The 17,993-nt window shown below is 39.8% G+C and overlaps 1 protein-coding gene across 5 annotated transcripts in view; it reads left to right on the forward strand.

The window, feature by feature from the left end:
• Positions 1-17,993, forward strand: part of SHTN1 (shootin 1) — a 67,187-nt gene that overhangs the window by 27,179 nt on the left and 22,015 nt on the right. For 4 of the 5 annotated variants that reach the window (XM_068951621.1, XM_068951623.1, XM_009668620.2 and 1 more), the window contains 4 exons: positions 2,366-2,463; positions 3,423-3,504; positions 7,011-7,105; positions 17,503-17,649. In XM_068951621.1, coding sequence (XP_068807722.1) covers positions 2,366-2,463; positions 3,423-3,504; positions 7,011-7,105; positions 17,503-17,649 — 422 coding nt within the window. The remainder of the gene's footprint in view (positions 1-2,365; positions 2,464-3,422; positions 3,505-7,010; positions 7,106-17,502; positions 17,650-17,993) is intronic. The other variant, XM_068951625.1, reaches the window with a different exon arrangement.

Raw genomic sequence — 17,993 nt, forward strand, 5'->3', positions numbered from 1 at the left:
TGTCTTTGGCTTTATTATTAAATGTTAATAACCTTACGAGGAGGTGATCCTGCTCCTCTACTCAGCCCTAGTGAGGCCACATCTGGAGTGCTGTGTCCAATTCTGGGCTCCCCAGTACAAGAGAGACATGGCGCTACTGGAGAGAGTCCAGCGGAGGGCTACAAAGATGATGAGGGGACTGGAGCACCTCTCCTCTGAAGAGAGGCTGTGAGAGCTGGGCCTGTTCAGTCTGGAGAAGAGAAGACTGAGAGGTGATCTGATCAACGTGTACAAGTATCTGAAGGGGTGTGTCAAGAGGATGAGGCCAGCCTCTTCTCCATGGTGCCCAGCAACAGGACAAGAGGCAATGGGCAGAAACTGAACCACAGGAAGTTCCATCTGAACCTGAGAAAAAACTTCTTCACTGTGAGGGTGACAGAGCATTGGAACAGGTTGCCCAGAGAGGTGGTGGAGTCTCCTTCCCTGGAGATATTCAAAACCCGTCTGGATGTGATCCTGGGCAATGCGCTCTAGATGACCCTGCTTGAGCAGGGAGGTTGGACTAGATGATCTCCAGAGGTCCCTTCCAACCTAAACGATTCTGTGATTCTTACATTTGCAAGTGCTGACTATTTTAAAAGCATGGGCATCCCATTTGCCATAGAAGAAGATCTGCTACCCGTGTACCTGGAGGAAGTGTGTGCATGTATGGTAACAAAGATCTGGCAATTTGTTCTAAAAGGCGTCATGGAGGCTCTGTCCCAAGCCTCAGCTAAGCTGCATGCCATTTGTCTTCAGGGAACAATCTGAGAGTACATCAGGGATTGCCTCCTAAATGAAAGATCATATGTAACAAAAGAGGGTGTGTGGAGTTGCCCAACGTGAAATCTGCTCTTCTATGCAGGCCTATGCTTCCAAGAGTTGTGTTTTGTGGTGGGTATCTCAAACCTCCTTTAGCCTTCTCACCATTCAGCAAAATATTGGATGTTTCTTGTGCAAAGATTCTTTCCCTTTCCACCACTTCTGTGGAATGATATATAAATAAAGGAAGAATTTTTATTTGGTTGGTTTTTTTTTTTCCTCCTCTCTCCTTTTGAACGTAACAAGAACTGAAAACTCAGCTGTGCTGAGTGCATAACCTGTAGCTGAAAAGAAACTTTTCTTATAGAAGCTTGCAAAGATTTAGGTACATGGCTATGCTTCCTTCTGTGCGTGTTTAGGTCCATCTATCTATCTATCCAGGTCCCATAAATTTCAGTGAGAGAATTTTCCATTAGCTCCACCAGAAAACACATCCATAAAACAAAAAAACTTGGCTTATTGGTCATCTGGGAAAGCAAGTCTTTCTCTTTACTTTAGAATATATCTGCCATTAATTGGGAGGAAAATAAATCTGATGCTCTTGAACAGAGGGGAGGGGAGGAGAAGGAGAAGGAAAAAGTCAACGATGCTGAAGGTCTGAAATGAAACAAAATGGCATCCTGTATGTGATCATCATCTGCAACTGATTAGGAACAATTTTTTTAAGTCGTGGTTGGTATTCGAAGAACAGCAGTGATACAAAATTCTGGAAGCAGGTGGGGAATGAGAGCACTTACTGAAAACTAATATATATCAGTAAATTTATATTTTTGTGGTGTTTCTATGTTAACCTAAACCTTGATGTATTATGTATGCAAACTGATCTGCTGTTAAGAAGTGATTATAATCAAATGTTTTATTCCATTGTGAATTTAATTTATTTCATATTTTGATAATTAAGGAACAAAAATTCTGAGGGGAAAATTACAAGCATTAGCTCTTCCATCAGTAAAGGTTATATTCTGCCTGTGTTCACATAATGTTACAAAGGCTATAAATTGGCAGGTGTTCAGGACAATTTCTTCAGTGAAAACCTCCCAAGTATTAACTGCCTGTTGTTTTGTTTATTTCCCTTGTGACAAGAACTCATGATCCAAAAAGAACTGAAGTGCATTAATTTGTGTTAAAGGATGCCTATTTAAAAACTGCTTTCCGCTGCCTCAGTGCTAGTCTAGTACACTAGCGTGTAACGTGACTATCTCCTGACGAAGACCGAGGACGCTCTGTGGTGGCGGGGTTGACCCCATTATAGGAGGAAATGAATCATTCAGAATGCAAATAAAGGCAGCAGTACTGGATAAGGAAGCTTACCTCAATAAAGTAAATCTGAAACTGTAGCCCAATTATAGATCTGTTACTCGACACCTATGTTCCTAAATTATTGAGGATGTACCTTGAATACAGCTGATACTTTATCTGCAGTTAGGGTGTTTTGTACTCGATTGTACTTGCATGCTTATATTTCTTTTATTGCTTTCTTCTGAGAATGAAATAAAAATATGTCATTTCCTTCCTCAAAATGTAGAGCTGCGAGATCAAATTATAGCTGCTCATGAGGAAAAGAAGACCTTAGCCATTGAACTGGAAAATCTGAGGTGCAAACTTGTAGAAGTAATTGAAGAAGTATGTATTGTACCATGGAAGGCGAGACTACATTAGTGTGTAGTCGGTACTTTTTGTTTCTAATTTTGTGGAAAACGCTCAGTTGTGAAGTTAATTGAATACTCTCTAATCGGAAGTCTTGCCAGCTTGTCCATGTGACGGACCACTTAGAGCATACACCTAGAAGGGCCTTTTAAGTCAGAGTCCAATCTGCTGCTGTCTCTGGCACATGCCTCTTCCTGATCCGTTCTAGTGCCCATATTTTTACATTTTCCTGGTTTTATTTTTTGTTTGTTTGTTTGTTGTTGTCTGCTTTTCCTCAAGTCTGCGGGTGTGCAAGAAATACTTTGGAGAATGCCTGGTTTAATTACTGGTGCTACTTCATTGAGCATATCCTTGTTTTTAGCCATTGGCAATGCTCTGTCATGGTAATTAGACCAGCAAATTGGCTTTTTGAGCCAGCAGTTTCATTCCTGCTTGAAAACTGGATCAGCCAAGTACTGATGCAAATCAGGACTCAGAGAGGCTCTTCCTGTCTGTGCAACACTTACATTCAGAAGGACACAGCTGACAGCTCTTAGACAAGAAGAAAAAAAAAAAAACCTCAGCAGCCTAACTACATTAAAATACACACAGTCAAGGACAAGCCAGTAACTTTTTAACCAGGTGCTATGGTGCCTCATTTTGAAAGACTGTAAAGATTTTATATTTGCAGCTGCAACTAGTACGTGCCATGAGAATGGGCCATGGGAGCCCCACGTGAAGCATTAATTCAGAACCTTTTAATACTATCTGAGATGGGGGTCCATAATTTGGGGTAAAAGTTTCTCATATCCCATTGTTAAACCCTAGCATCAAGCCAAACCTAAGATGCTGAATTTCTGAAAGCAAATATTGCATGCATTATGTAATGTGCCATGTGTCTTATGCCACTAATGAAAAACATTCTTCTTTTTAATCTGTTCCTTACACTTCTCTAGGTGAATAAAGTGAAAGAAGAAAAGGCAGTTTTGACAACGGAAGTTAGTAAGCAACAAAAACTGTTGGAAAAGTGTAACAGAGGTGTGTTTTTTTCAACAGGTTCCTTCTCCCCCACTGCCCTCTCTCTAACAGTTTGGTACATCCTTTACAAATAATCTTGAGAGCTTTTATAATGCAGTACAAAGAATACATTACAAAACTGACTGCAGGCTTGATCTGACACTCAGGCCTCATCGCTGTAGGCACTGCACAAATACACAAGCTATTCTAGACTGTCTCTACTCTAGGGAGATGTAATGTGATGGTGTAAATAGAAGGATAAATGCAGACTAGGGCAGGAGGGGAGTTTGAACCAGAGATGGAGTTTGAATCCTAATCTTATGTTACTTTCTTAAATTGTTATATTAGCCTGCCTTTTAGTTGAGTCACAGCTAATAATTTTGAGTATCTAAGGTCTTGGGAGCATGTGGTCGTGCGTTCAGCGGGTGCAGGGAACGGGACCAGGATGCTGAGAGTGAGGTCAATGGGATTTCCAAGCTGTGGAATGAAAGCGGGGACCCAGCCAAGTGGGAAGAGAAGAGAGGTAAAACAGGGACGGGGACTGGAGATAATCTACAGAGAAATAGGACTCAGGAAAGGAAAGGTTTTTCTTAATGAAGGAGAATGCTTCCGAATGAGAAATAGTTGGCTCAAAAGCAGTTGGCGGGGGGGCATGGAGGGGAAGATTTTAGTGGCTTGGGTTACCTTGCATTTTTCTGTTGTTTGTTTAGCCCTGTCAAATTAAAGCTTGCAGGTTAAATGTCTCCATGGCTGTTTCACATTTTCCTAAAGTGGCGGAGAATGGGACTGGCCTCCAACACCTGTTTTTTTTCTTGATGTTTTACTTGTTCTGCCTTCCAAAGTCATTCAGTTACTTGTTCAACAGCACCTTAACAATATACCCTGGAAGAATTCAGCCACATTCGCAGTGCCTAATGCTATTCTGATTTATCTTCAAGTTGTTGCTCTGCAGTTGTCTTCCACCTCCTTGCATAGGGAGAAAAATAAAAAGCGCCCGTCCCATCTCCCAGGAGTTCTGACGTGGTGGTCAGGTAGTGCAGGGAACTGCCAAGGCTGCCATGTCCTCACAGGAGGACCAACATCCAGCTACGGGCGGGTGATAGTCACACAGGGAAACCCCAGAAGGCAACCTCTGAAGTAGCAAAGGTGCCAAACGTGCTCTCCTGGCCTGCCAATAATGCTCCCTTTTTCTTTGGAAAAAGTATACTAGGTCAGCATAGTCTGTGTGCTTGAGAAAACAGCTGGGTTTTGAATTACCGAGACACGTATGGCCTTTTAGTGGGAAATGATCCTCTCTCCTTCCCCCTGCAGTCCGTTTTCTCATCTTCTGTCAATCTTGCAGCTGCGCCTCACAGGGAGAGGAGATGTGCAGAGCAGTAGGGCATACTCTGTTACCTTTCACCAAGTGTTCGCTCCTCACCTCTTGCAAGTGTCTGTATTGCTTTGCCCTATGACAGGCAATACTTGGAAACTCTTAAAACATCAAACTTAATGATAGATAGATTAGATAGACCAGCCAGAGGAAGCTTTTGATGGGATGGTATGGCAGTTGAAAGGTTTCTGAAATGTTTTCTTTTTCCTCAGTGTGATCGAAAGAGCAACCCTTTGGTTCACATTTGATACCTGTTTTTGAGGAAGGGGAGAGGGGGCTGTACCAGGATAGGTCCTAATGCACTGGCAATGTAAGCCAAGATTTTTATATGTTTCAAATGAGCTACCAAAGCGTATTGCTGCATATTGAATAGACACCTGCTGTATTCTGTGTTTCTGTGATGCTGTCTTGGAGTTGTGTAATCAGTACCTTCCCATCAAAGTTGGTGAAATTTTCTTTTAAATCTTTCTAAGTGTATTTTTTAAAAAGAAAGTTGATATCACTTTGAGAGTCAGATGGGATGAGATGTGTTTTCCACTGTCTAAAGTACCACTTATGGCACTTAGCTGTAAAAACTGTTATGCTTGTCTGCAAAGAAGCAAGGGACTTGTGTAGGACAGTTTTAGAAATCCATTGTCATCACTCTGGAAACTAATCTGCAGCCAGTAAGAACTGAAGATTATATTTGCTGTCCTGGACTGAGGTCTATTCAGAATAGTTTGGAGAAGCATTCCCCATGGTTAGCTTTAGCCACCTGTGTCAGCTTTGCTTGTGTGAGCACAGTTTAAACATGGGCAACACAAAATCGTGCTAGTTTCTTCTTGAAGCTCCTTTAAATCTCTGATGTAAAGGGATGCTTTTTACCCCACTTAGGCCAGATGCCTCCAAAACACATGTAATCTTTGGGTTGAGCAAGGCTCTCTTGAGTCTTTTATTGCTCATGCCCAAGAAGGGAAAACGTCATCTTGGCTACCTGGTGTTTGTTACCATAGTCTTGAGTCTGGGCTCCACCAAAAGATGGTCTCTCTACCTTTAGTTACTCCTTTTCTAGAACAAGTTAGAAAGAAGTAGATCCATGGCTCAGTGTAACTTTCTGGTCAGTATGGAGGGATGACCATTTATATGCCAGTCTAACAGAACAGAAACTCAGATTTCTCAGTTAAGTGTAATTAATACCCTGCCAAACTGGGGGAGGGGAGGCTCTTCCAAGGAGACCTGAGGAACTTCTTAATGAATAGAAGTTAATTTTTATTTTGCTTCCCTTACCTAGCTTAAGAGGAAGACAAAAATGCTGCAGGAGTAGGGGTCATGACTTCTGTGGTTTTTGTAGCACTTGGTGCTGTGGGGACTGCAGACAACTAATAACGATTCGTTATTTCTGTCGCATTCCTGCATTAAAATCTCTTAACTGGCAATGATGTAGCGTTAGGTGAGAGGCATATGGGGAAAAAGAGCAAGAAGGGACGGGGTCAGAGATGGTAATCTCTGGACAGAGCAGTTTACGCTTCCTTTGTAATTATAAGGGTAAAATGGCTATGGAATTGGTCTAACTTTGCATTATTGTGCTGAATGCCAAAATAAAACTAAGCTAAAAAACATCAGGTGTTTCCAATCCATTGCTTACAGACAGAAAGTAAAAATGCAGAGAGCAAAGCAAGTTGCCTAATGCTTCAGAAAACAGAAGAACAGTAAAAATCATATGCTATTGTAAGAAAACAAATATACCAAAATATTTTTCCTACTGTTACAATGCCTGTTTGTGTAGGTATGCATGGGGTGATTACCTCTGTACACACAGGTATAAAGTAGATACCTGGTCAAAACATCCATTTCTGAGGTACAGCCATTTTTGATGCAGAATTCACCAGTCAATGTTCTGCAGTAACATTGTCCAGCAGTGCAGGGCAGGAGGAGTATTCAGAAGGCCAGTAGTTGTGTGTATAAATAACGAGGAAATTTAGAGCAAAACGTTACAAATATTGCAGTGTGGACTGTATATGGAAATGTAAAATTAAGTTGCACCTTTATTGCAAGGATTCACAGTACTGGCAAATAACAGCCTATCTGGATAAATCAAGTAGTACTTTATTTTTGTTTTGATGGTTTGTTATCATTCCTCTCTTTACTTCTGATTTTGTTTTATTCTTATAAACAGTGTCTGTGCTGGCAGTAGAGGAATATGAAGAACTTCATGTAAATTTTGAACTGGAAAAGAATCTACGGAAGAAAGCAGAGTCATTTGCACAAGAGGTGAGTAGTTCAAGAAAAAAGATCTCATAAAGTGAAGATCTCACGATTGGGGGAAAAACCTACCAGCCTAGATGATTCAGTTTCCGCTCCCCATTCTCATACAAAATATATCTTTGAATTTCTGTGCACTGTTTAACATCTGTACTTCATTTGTAAAATGGGTTTACTATTTCAACAGCATTTATCAAGCAGTGTTACTTCTTTTCTTTTTTTCCAGTGAGGCTTTAAATTTAGAAAGGGCTTAGACATCCATAATATTTGAATGCAGTATATGTAGCAGTTGAGTTTGGGAAGAATTGTCTGCCTTTCTGGTGATATAATTTAGAGCGTTGCGTTTTTCTTGAAAAATGTGTGAACTAACAAAAAAAGTTTTGAAAAATATTGTATTCAGGTTTATGCAAGTTTGTCTACTATTTAACAAGTGCCTTTAGGGTAACATCTGTAGGGAGAATTCAAGCTGAAAAAAATTCCATGTGCTAGAAAAGACATCAACTCCTGAAGAGGAAAATGAGCTGTGAGATAGCGTTATGGAATGGCTAATGATTGTTCAAACATCTTCTAGCTCGTAATGTCATTTGTCTCAGAGAATGCCAATAAAACCCTTTCATTATGTTGCTAGACCGGAGCCCTATAAAATCATGAATTTGTTTTTGTTTTGTTTTTCTTGTGATTTTTCTGTTTATATTCTGCATTTTGAGAGCTCTGCGTTTAGGTTATGTTTTCAATCTTTTCTATGCAGAGCCGTGCATATTTCCTTACCAAAAGTTTGACTTCCTAAGTAATCCTCTTTCAGGGAGTTCAGGTTTAAAGAAAACCATTATATACTGAAATTTGTGTGACTTGTCAGTACTGCAAAACTGTAAATAAGGGAAACATCTGAAGTCTGCTATGAAGTGGATTTTAAATTTTGAAACCATGGCTGCCAGCAAGTAGATATTTAGCCTTCAAGAAATCAGTTTTGCCTAAGTAGAGAGTTCATCTGCTTTTTATCTTCACTGCTGCTTCTCTTAAAAAAAAAAAAAAATCTGTCTGATAACTCCTGTACATCTAACTACACTCAGTCAGTGATTGTAAACAAGGACATATATTCATTTTGAAACTGTATAGAAAACAGTGAATATACTTATTGTGTGCTGTTACTCTTGTCTTTTAGGCTGGGTATTTTAATGCTTTGGATATGAACAGTATCATGTACCAGCATTTTAAGCATAATAAATAAACTGTAAACAAACTCAAAGATGTGGAAGTTAAGGGTGAAGAAGTCAACCCCAATTTTGCCCTCTCTCTCTGTGTGAATGTGCCATGGACAAAGGTTGATACAGCAGCTGTCAAGGGTACAGCTGAAAGCAGAGGTTCCCTTTCCTCTCTTTCCACCTTTTGCTACTCTTTCCTGTTCTCTCCTTTGCAAGTTTATCCAGTTGACTCTTTGGGAAACCTCTTGAAGAAGTCAAATTGGTAGAAAACAAACCACCTCTAGGTACAGATCAATTTCTTTTTCTATTATAGGAAACTTTGCATTTGAGTAACAGGGCCAATTACTTATCCTAATGTTAAAGGAGAAAGGTAATTGCAAATTCAAGTGTATTAAGTTTGGGCAGATTCTCATTCGTTCATTTAGGTATATGGTATATTTTAGCTTTAGATTAAAAAAAAAAAAAACTGTTTTACTTATTCCACTACTGAAGCTTTAATCATTTGATTAGTCAACTTGTAATTGAAGTAGATTTAAATTTATATAGCTTGCGCATATATACATACCTGCAGTCTCCTGCCTATGGCTGTCAGTATCTCTGCCGTGTGTTTAGAATATAACTGTACTTGATGCAAAGCTAAACCAGGTGACACTTACCCCCCAGGGAATATGAAATGATAAAAATGAAAATTGTTTAGTGGTTATTAAAATGTCTTTCCAACTCCCAAATTTTCAGGACAGAGACGGGTTTTGGAGGATGCTATTAAGAGTCAAGAGATGTAGAAGAGCAATCATTGAAGAGGAACAATTTATGAAATCTAGAAATCTCACATACAGCCTCCTCTGAACCCCGCTTTTACAGAGCTCTGTGAGTTGCAGCCCAAATTCCTCTGCTGAGCAAACCTGGCTACCTCTCATTGCCATGGCTTCAGTGTCATTGGGCCATTTAAATTTTGATTAAAGGCTCACTGTAGTTTTTCAGAAATAAAAATAAGATTTGCAAATCCCATTCAAATGTATTCAAGATAGAAGCATTTATTAGGGGCCAAAAGTGGTTAAATATTGCCTATGTCTATTGAGTATTAATTTGATTTTATGTGTAGTTTATAGCATACCAGTGTATGCTATAAAATGTTCCTGTAACGATTTTTAAATTTTAGGAAACCCGGGTTTTTTCATTACCCATACTTGCATGATAACTGTATTTATAATACACTTTTTTTCTTTAAACCTCACAAGACTGTGCAGACATTGCTGTTTTATTAGCAAATTCTGCTGAATATTTGTTGATTGTAATATCTGCAGAACTGATATCTACAGAATACAAATTTCTGAGAATGCTAAGCATATTAACTTAGCATGTGTTATTACAATATCTGTTTTACATCTCATACTATTGCTTTGCTTTATGTTGTGAAGTATAGAACAGTTATGTGCTTCTGTTTATTAAACGACACAGAAGATTGTATGTAAAGGCTTTATATCTCTCAGAAATGAGCAATGTATAATTGCATAGTTAAGCTGGTTTTCAGATCATAAAAGAACATTATCTGCTACTTTGGGCCTAGAATGTTTTTTCTGTTTAGATTCATAACTATAACATTCATAGGGCTATATATTTTCAAAGATGATATTTAAAGTGTTTTTTGTATTTGAGTAATAAACTGAAAGGCAAGCAAACTGTTAAGTACAGTGCCAAAGAAATGCTAGTTATTTGCAGACAAGTACTTCTTGCTCATTTTTTTGTCATGAGCTTTTGTCTGTTCTGAAAATATGGGTCCCTATTCTTGCAGAGTCACAAGCTAGCACTTCAGTTCAGGCTTTCCAGACCTGGAAGTTCTCCACTTCTAGGTGTGCTGGCCAAAATGGAGGCAGTCACAACAGCGAGCTTCAGGCCTACATTAGTCTTTCCTGTATGTACTCTCTTCTCTTCCCTTTGTGCCTTGCTCTTTAGAAATATTTTTGGAAATGTTTTTAAAGCACAGGAGCATATAACTGCAAAGCCACTTCTCAGATGTGTTTGAGGAACTGGTAGCACATCAGATTACTTTAAAAACCTGTTATTGTTGGCCTGGTTTCACACTGCTGGTGTCTCTTTAGTGATCTGAGGCATAAGATACACAGACCAAAAACCACAACTGTATCTGTGCCAGCAAAGCTTTATGCTCAGATGAGGATCTGTGTGGGCATGAGAGTCCCCTTGCACCGATCATATTACAAGGCTGAGGCCATGATTTAAGAGCTGGAGATGCTAGGATGTTCTTATAGGGGCTGTTTGGATTATGCTGAAGATGTGCTATGATTTTCTGCTGCTTGTAATTGTGACAGTACTCTGGTATTCTTTCTTTCATCAGCCATATGTTTTCTCTGTTCCTATAAAATGTTTCTTTAAAAAACAAAATCCTGCTGTTTTTTTACTTTTAAGTTTTTCAGGAGCTGCACCAGTTCACTGTAATGAGCTGTGCAATGTGGAGAGAGGGAACTGCTTTGAGTAAAGGGCAACACCATGTGTTTCATAGCATATTTCAGTATTTTTGTATTATGTTTTTGTATTATATTTGTATATGTTTGTGACATCTCAAATAGCCTAGATATGTGTCTTAGCTCACTGAAATACAGACTCATTGTATGTGGAGGAGTGTGTCTGGTGGTGGACACACTCTTTTTTAAGGGACCCAGGTATATGAAGCTTCCCTTGACTTGGGGAGTTGGCCAATGTATGGAGATTGACCACTTTCTCCATAGCATGGCTTCATCTTTTAGGTTGCCCTCTTGGGGTTGCATTGCAGCTTTAATGGGAGATCATATGAGTGGCTGGCACAGGCTGTATTTCAAAGCGATGATCTTTGCATCTTCTGCTTCTGATACGAGATGAGAATTTGCTGCAGAATGTGAGCAAGTGCAGGTGTGAGAGATAATGGTGGGGGGGGTGAGCACATGTGTATACGTGAACACAGATGGGGGAGAGAAGAGACAAGGAGTAAGGGAGAGGAAGGGAGCAAGTACCCATAAGAGTGAGAGAACACTTGAAAATCAGAGCTTTTGATTAAAAAAAAATCCAATACAGCTTTAATTATAGTCATGCTGCTGGCACCACCATAATATATATTTAATTAATCAAAAATGATCTAACTTCAAACATTAGAATTCATGCTCCTTAGAGGTTCTAAAGAAACTGAGTAAATATTGTCAGCTGTGGTGTGGAGAGGGGGAAGGAGAAAGAAAGAGAATTTGAAGTGAGTCACAATCCATTGTGAAAAGTACAGGAATCTGCATAAAAGAACTAAATAAATACAGTGTGTAAGGGGCGGGAGCATGGAAAAATCTGTACCTACCTGAACAAAACAGGGTTGTTAACACAGGAATCTTGGCAAGCTTAACTAGAATTCTAGTGTCATGTTTTAAGAGAGACTTTAAGATCTCTCGGCTCTTTGTGGAGCAGTTCATAAGAAAACAAAGGAAGGTAGAGAGTATCTTGAAGGCCACTGCAGTAATATAGAGGCTAGCGCTGAAAAGCGCTCTTCCACAAAGATGAGTAAAATACAATAGATACTACCGAAGCAAGCCAAAAGGGGTGGGACACAGGGAGAGATGCAAATTGAAAGTTTTAGTAATGTAAAAATCCCAGGAGTTTAATAAAATAATCTAGCATAAATGGTTTATTAAGCATATATCCTGCCTTGCAACAATATTTTGTAAAGTGAACTGTTTATTACTGTCGTGTGTGCTGGCGTGGGGACAGCTTCTGCACCTAAAGTTACTTTGGAAACCTCACTGAGAAGAGGCAGTGTGCTCCCAAAGTTAGTGTTGGGCTGCTGTTTTCTTTTCCCTGTATCTCAGGTAAATAGAAACGCAATGTCAAACTACCGTACAGATTTATTAGGGTTCCTCTCACTTCTGAGAATAGCATAGGCTTTTTCCAAAACACAACTTGGAACAAGTGAGGGGCATCCCAAGTGTTTATGTATCTGTGAAATAGCTTGCAGTTTGAAAGATCAAATGGCTACGTTCAAGGTAATCCTGATCTAAATCGATTAAAACACGAAGTGAGTCAGTAATGTGCATTGTCTATCTTTTTGCTTGTCTCTCCCTCTGATTTCCAGTATTTATGGACGCGTTCCAGAGCATACTGTATTGATGTATATGGTTTTTAAATAGCTATTGCACAATAACATGTTTGCATTTAACTTATTTACTTCAAAATGCCTCTATTCCTTATGAGACCCGTTGCAGTGCTTAGCTGACATGTTACTTAACCCAGGATTGACTCTTCCGGTGTTGAAAGATAGAAGGTGACCATCATTTTGTAACACCTAGGGAGAATTACGTCCTCATTCTTACAGAGGTCTGTGGTACACGTGAGATTTTGTGCAATGGATTTGGTAATCTCATTGACTTGTGTTAGACATGAGCTCCCAAAGAATTCATTAGATGTATTTGTGACCTTTTGCATTAATTCGTGAGGACTTTTGCATTAACATGCTACATCTATGAGCAGATACTGCAAATCCGGGAAGCACTCATGGAGCAGCGCTGTACTGCAAGTACTACACTCTGTGCATTGCCAAGGATAGTTTGACAGAAACTGGTATCTGAAGTTAATTAATTAGCAGTCCAGCTGGCTGAACTGCAAATAATAATTAAAGAGACATGATAAGTGGTTAGTACTTGAATTCTCCTAAGCCTGAATGTTACCACTTTGGAAGCATGACACAAGACTAATCTATTTCATCAAGCTTTCTCCCAAGAACAGACTTGTGAAATGGTAACAACTGTGTGCTCTAGGAAACTACTTATTAGTTTTTTTTTGCTTCAGGCGCTTAGTCTGTTAAGGAAAAAAGTGAAGAAGTTTCCTTCTTTCATGTGGGATATGATCTATTTCTAAATATATTAGATGGCATCTAAATTCTGTAAGACCATAGGCATTGTGGAAAGGCTTCAAAGTGCTCATATTATGAAAGATAGCTTCTCCTCTAAATTGTGACCAATGTAAATGGATGTGTTACCACTACATAAAGATAACTTGTTGATTCCTCACTAGGATGTGGAGTGGATGGAGCAGTGCTGCCGCAGATTTGAAATCAGAGTCAAAAGATAGCTTGACTGAAGTCCTGTCCTCTTTTATATTTGAGACTTCTGAAGCGGGACTCTACTGTGATATGTGCCTGTTATTTCGTTTATAGCGGAGTTTTGTTTGCCAGTGATTTTTATTTTGCTTTATGGGGCCAATAATTACCTTATTAGCACAGTTCTTCTGTATTGAAACATTATTCTCCCTTCAAACTTCAGCTAAGAAAAATAAGTTAGCCCACATAGCAAGTACGCAAACAATTTATAGATGGAAAGTGTAGCAACGTATGGATATTTAAGCATTTCCTTTGACCTCATTTTGAGAAGAGTTAGTTGGAAAGCATCCAGTTGTACCCTGAATGTTACTTGAATGAGGATCAGAGTTCCCAGGGTTTGACACTAACAGAGTTGCTTTCTAACTTTTTTAATGAGGAAGAATTCCTTTTTCAACTCTGGTGTAAACAAAAAACAGCTGCAGTGAATGCTCTGTAGGGTAATGGTTGGAGCAGGGGTCTGAGAATGAGGTGTGGCCCCACTGAGGTCAAGGGAAAAACTTTTATTTTCAGTATTTCACCCCCTTCCCTCCCCCCTTACCTCAGTTCTTGTGCAAACGCCATGATGGAACGTGGCCAAGTCCCAGATTTTTTGCGCTTCAGAGCTTCCATTTGTAAACTCAAGAGGGAAAGATACTTAGCTGCTGTGCACAGCACTTGGGAGATTTTTTAAATTAAGGTTAAAGGTATAAGCAAACTATTGTCCTTTGTGATCTGCCTTTAGTTGCAGTCGTGGTTTCAGTAGATTCCTCAAGCATTGGCTTATGTTTCTAGCATTGATTGGGATATTCTGCAGATAATTGTCTAGCAGGTGGTAAAGTCAGAACTAATCTATCAATTGGTTTAATTCCACCTAGTCCAAATAATCCTGTTAGGAGCTATTTTGCCCTTTCAGCAGTCATTTTAATTAATATTTAGAGTTTGTGCAGGCAGCTAAGTTTCTACCCTGCTGAAGAATTAACTGATTGTTTTAATTTAAAATTAGAATTAATTTCTAAGTATCTTTTTCCTCCCATGTGAAACACAGAGCAACCTCTCAAGAACGTGCAGTCTGTTCACCACTATCTCTCTCTACTTTTATCTCTCGTGACTGTCTTGTCTGGTGTTGTCCTGTCAGTATAGGGTGTAATGGTGCTTCAACTAGATGTGTAAGAAAAAATTCTATATGATTCTCATATGTCTGATTGCAGACTTAAGTTATAGACAGTAAAGGTTTTTTGTGGTGGTGAAGACTTTCACGCTTATTGTAAGCAAAAACATATTTGCCATGTCATGAAAGCAATTTATAAAGCTAATAGACAGCGCAGGACATCTTGCGGAAACTTTGAATGAGAAGGTTTTCATCTAGCTCTTTAAGAGAAAAATGTTCATATTCTCCTAAGAAAGCATGAAACAAAGTGAATATGGATTTGCTACATTTGGTGAAGTATATGCTGCAGTCATGATACTTGATTTGTTTTGATACTATATCATTTTTCAGAAGGAACCAGATACGGAAGGAGAGAAGGAGAAGGAAGCAGTGGGTTTCTGCTCCCTGAGGCTGAAACAGCTCTCTGCTCTTTTGGAGAGAAACACAGGGAACAAAAAATCTGAAATTATGACTTCAAACAATTTTTCAGAATCCCAAAAAACCAAAAGCCGAGTTTTCACTTTGCTTTGAAGGTTCACAGTAGATAAACTGCTATGTTTACACAAAGACGGCTTCTAAAGAGATGTTGTTTCTGTCACACAACAGGAGGGTAGCAGGCTTTTATACAGTGCTGAGGGGTTCTTTACCAGTGATTTAGAGGTCTTTCTAAAGCATAATTCTTCAAAGATGCTGTTTTCTTTTTTTTTTTTAAAAGAAGATAAAATATTAAACAAATGGATGAGTTGCAATACAAAGGCAAACCTTCACAGCTTGGGATGGGTGGCTGGCTTTGGTTCTGAACTTCTGTTGCCTTTGAATTGTTCTTGCTCTACTAGTATAAGATAATGCAAACGTAATCGATTTCAGCGGCTGCATTTTGGGATGGGAAACTGATGCCAAGCACACATTTCAGTTGAAAACAGCCTACAAAGTTTTCTTGAGTACCTGTCTACGATTCTAGCGTTGTCCAGAATGATTTGCTACATGTAGCAAATTTACATTAGATAACGTGGGTGCAACTCAACAACGGGAGGATATGCAGTGGGTACAGCGAGCAGGAAGCAGCTGTGCGGCCACCTCGCACCCGCATGCAACCGCATTGTGGTGCTCTCTGCCCCACGTCTGCTTCCAGTGAGTACTTTGCTGTTCAAAACACTAGGACGCGGGCTTGCAGCACGGTCACCACTCGGTGGTAACTGCCTGTGTACTCGGTCTTCTCCTACAGTAAACATGAGGCAGACCACCCCGTTTTCACTGCGTAGGACAGACAGGAAGAAGGCAAACTCTTCCTCTGCTCCGCAGAAGAAGCGGCTGCAGCTGTTCCCGGCGGTCGCGGTGGTTATCGTTGTTGTGCTTCTGTGAACCGTACCACGCAGTGGCCTGTCGCTTACCGGAGACGTGTTTTTTTTATTTGTTTTATAACAAAGTATGGCATTGGAGCCTGTATTCATTGTTTCCTCTTCATCAGATCCTTCCAGTTCTTTATTACCTGCCTCATGGCACAGCTTTGCCCAATGAAGTGTTCGTTATTGGTTTTATTAGTATTAAGGCCGCATCGGTCGACTCTTCTTTGTACGCAGAGTCACGCAGGCTGCGCTGTGAATAAAGGTTCAGCACGGTCAGCAGGCTTCTCTTTCCGTTTGTGCAGACAGAGAGTCGCTTTCTAAGAAAACTCCCTTGAAGCGTCCACGCCGAATGGTGGGTAGAATGCTTCCTGCAGACCTGAGTCAGCTGGTGTTTCTTCAAAATCTAATTGTAGTTAGGAAAAAAAAAAAACCCACACACCGCAATATTGGCTCTGGATGGAAAGAAACCATTTGAGAGCATGTAGTACCTGCAATTTTGGCTCATGGAATAGTATAGGAAGCTGACAAGATCTCATGGAGCTTTTATGTATCTAAAATTTTGTTCTTAAAACATCTTGCTCTTTCTGTGCTATGGAGCAGTGTTTGAGCAGTCTGAGGGAGTATCTCTGTTCTCAGGCTGTTATTTCCTGGCAGCTTGCTTTGCTGACCTCTGCGTCTGAAATCATAACCTGACCCAGTCCCTATTTCTCCTGTAAAAATGGAGACAGCTGAGTTCCAGGGTGGAAGCCCCTGTCGCCTCCGGGGCACCCCTCTACCTGTAAAGCACAGCAGGATAGGGAATAAATTCCTTGAGGAATTTTATTGGCAGGAAGCATTTTTTTTTTCCCCTCAAAATTCCTAAATGGACTCAAAGGAGCAGATCCTGTCACCTAAGGCACAGCACAGGCTGACAGCACCTCTTAGGTGAAGCCTAGAGATATATGTGACACTTGTATCATTTATATCAATGTCATATCTGTAGACCGTTAGATTTTTTTTTAATTTATCCACTTTCCATACTTAAAAAAAACTGGGGAAGAGGAAAGAATATAAACATCAGAAGTAAAAGGCTGAAATTGCACCGATATGCCTTTCCCCGGGGCAAGTGCATACACTGATTGCACAAACATGGGCTGCAATTCATTTTCAAAGGACACTCCATCATTCACATATCCACGTAACCCTCAGATAAAGGTGCTTTATGCCAGAGCGTGCAGGTGTGTTTGAGGAGATTGTGACTTCTTAGACTTTTTTTTTCTCAACCCTGTGCTCTTTTAATCTCTCCAGAGCTCCCAGAATAGGGATCAAATTGTTCACATTTTCTAGGAAAATGTAGAGATGCTTTCAAATCTGAATGCTGCTGGCATGCAGGTAATTTAGGTGTAGCAGCTGGTTGTTCTTTCAACACATATCTGGTTCCTTTCAGCGTGAGCTTAGCTCTTGTAAATTTTACTCTTAAACTTCCTTTCCCCTTCCTTGTAACCTCTCTCCTGATATTCACACCATGTTAGTTTCTTCATTTTGTTTCCAATTGCCCTTTTCTTCTAGGGTAGCATTAGTCTTTCTGTAACCGTTGTTTTTGTTGGGGGTGTTTTTTGTTTTGACAGATGTTTATTGAACAGAACAAGATGAAAAGGCAAAGTCAGCTGCTTCTGCAAAATTCTGCTCCTGATCAACAGCTTTTGAAAGCTTTGGATGAAAATGCTAAGCTGACTCATACATTAGAAGAAGAGAGGCTTCAACATCAACAAAAGGTGAAACAAAAATCCTTTTTACTTCATGCGGAGGTTTTTGAAAACTTCCTGAACTTAATGAGTGATACGAGTTGTCTTGTATTTGCTACGTTCAGAGTTATTTAAGATCTTGTCTCCTCAGAAGTGTTTATAGTCTAAAAACTAAGCTTCAGAGAAGATTGTGATCCCCTTCTTCTGGGTCACTGGTAAGACATGAGTGCAAAACCTTCAGGATGAAGTCTCTGGTTTAAGTAAGTATTTTGTTTTGGATGCCTGTAAAGCCCGAGTTTAATTATAAGTGTTAAATGAAGTTCCATTACATGAAGAAGAATGTTTTGGACCTCGAGGAGTATAAAGGCTGATCC

The sequence above is a fragment of the Struthio camelus genome, chromosome 7 (assembly GCF_040807025.1).
Source record: "Struthio camelus isolate bStrCam1 chromosome 7, bStrCam1.hap1, whole genome shotgun sequence".
Classification (NCBI taxonomy): domain Eukaryota; kingdom Metazoa; phylum Chordata; class Aves; order Struthioniformes; family Struthionidae; genus Struthio; species Struthio camelus.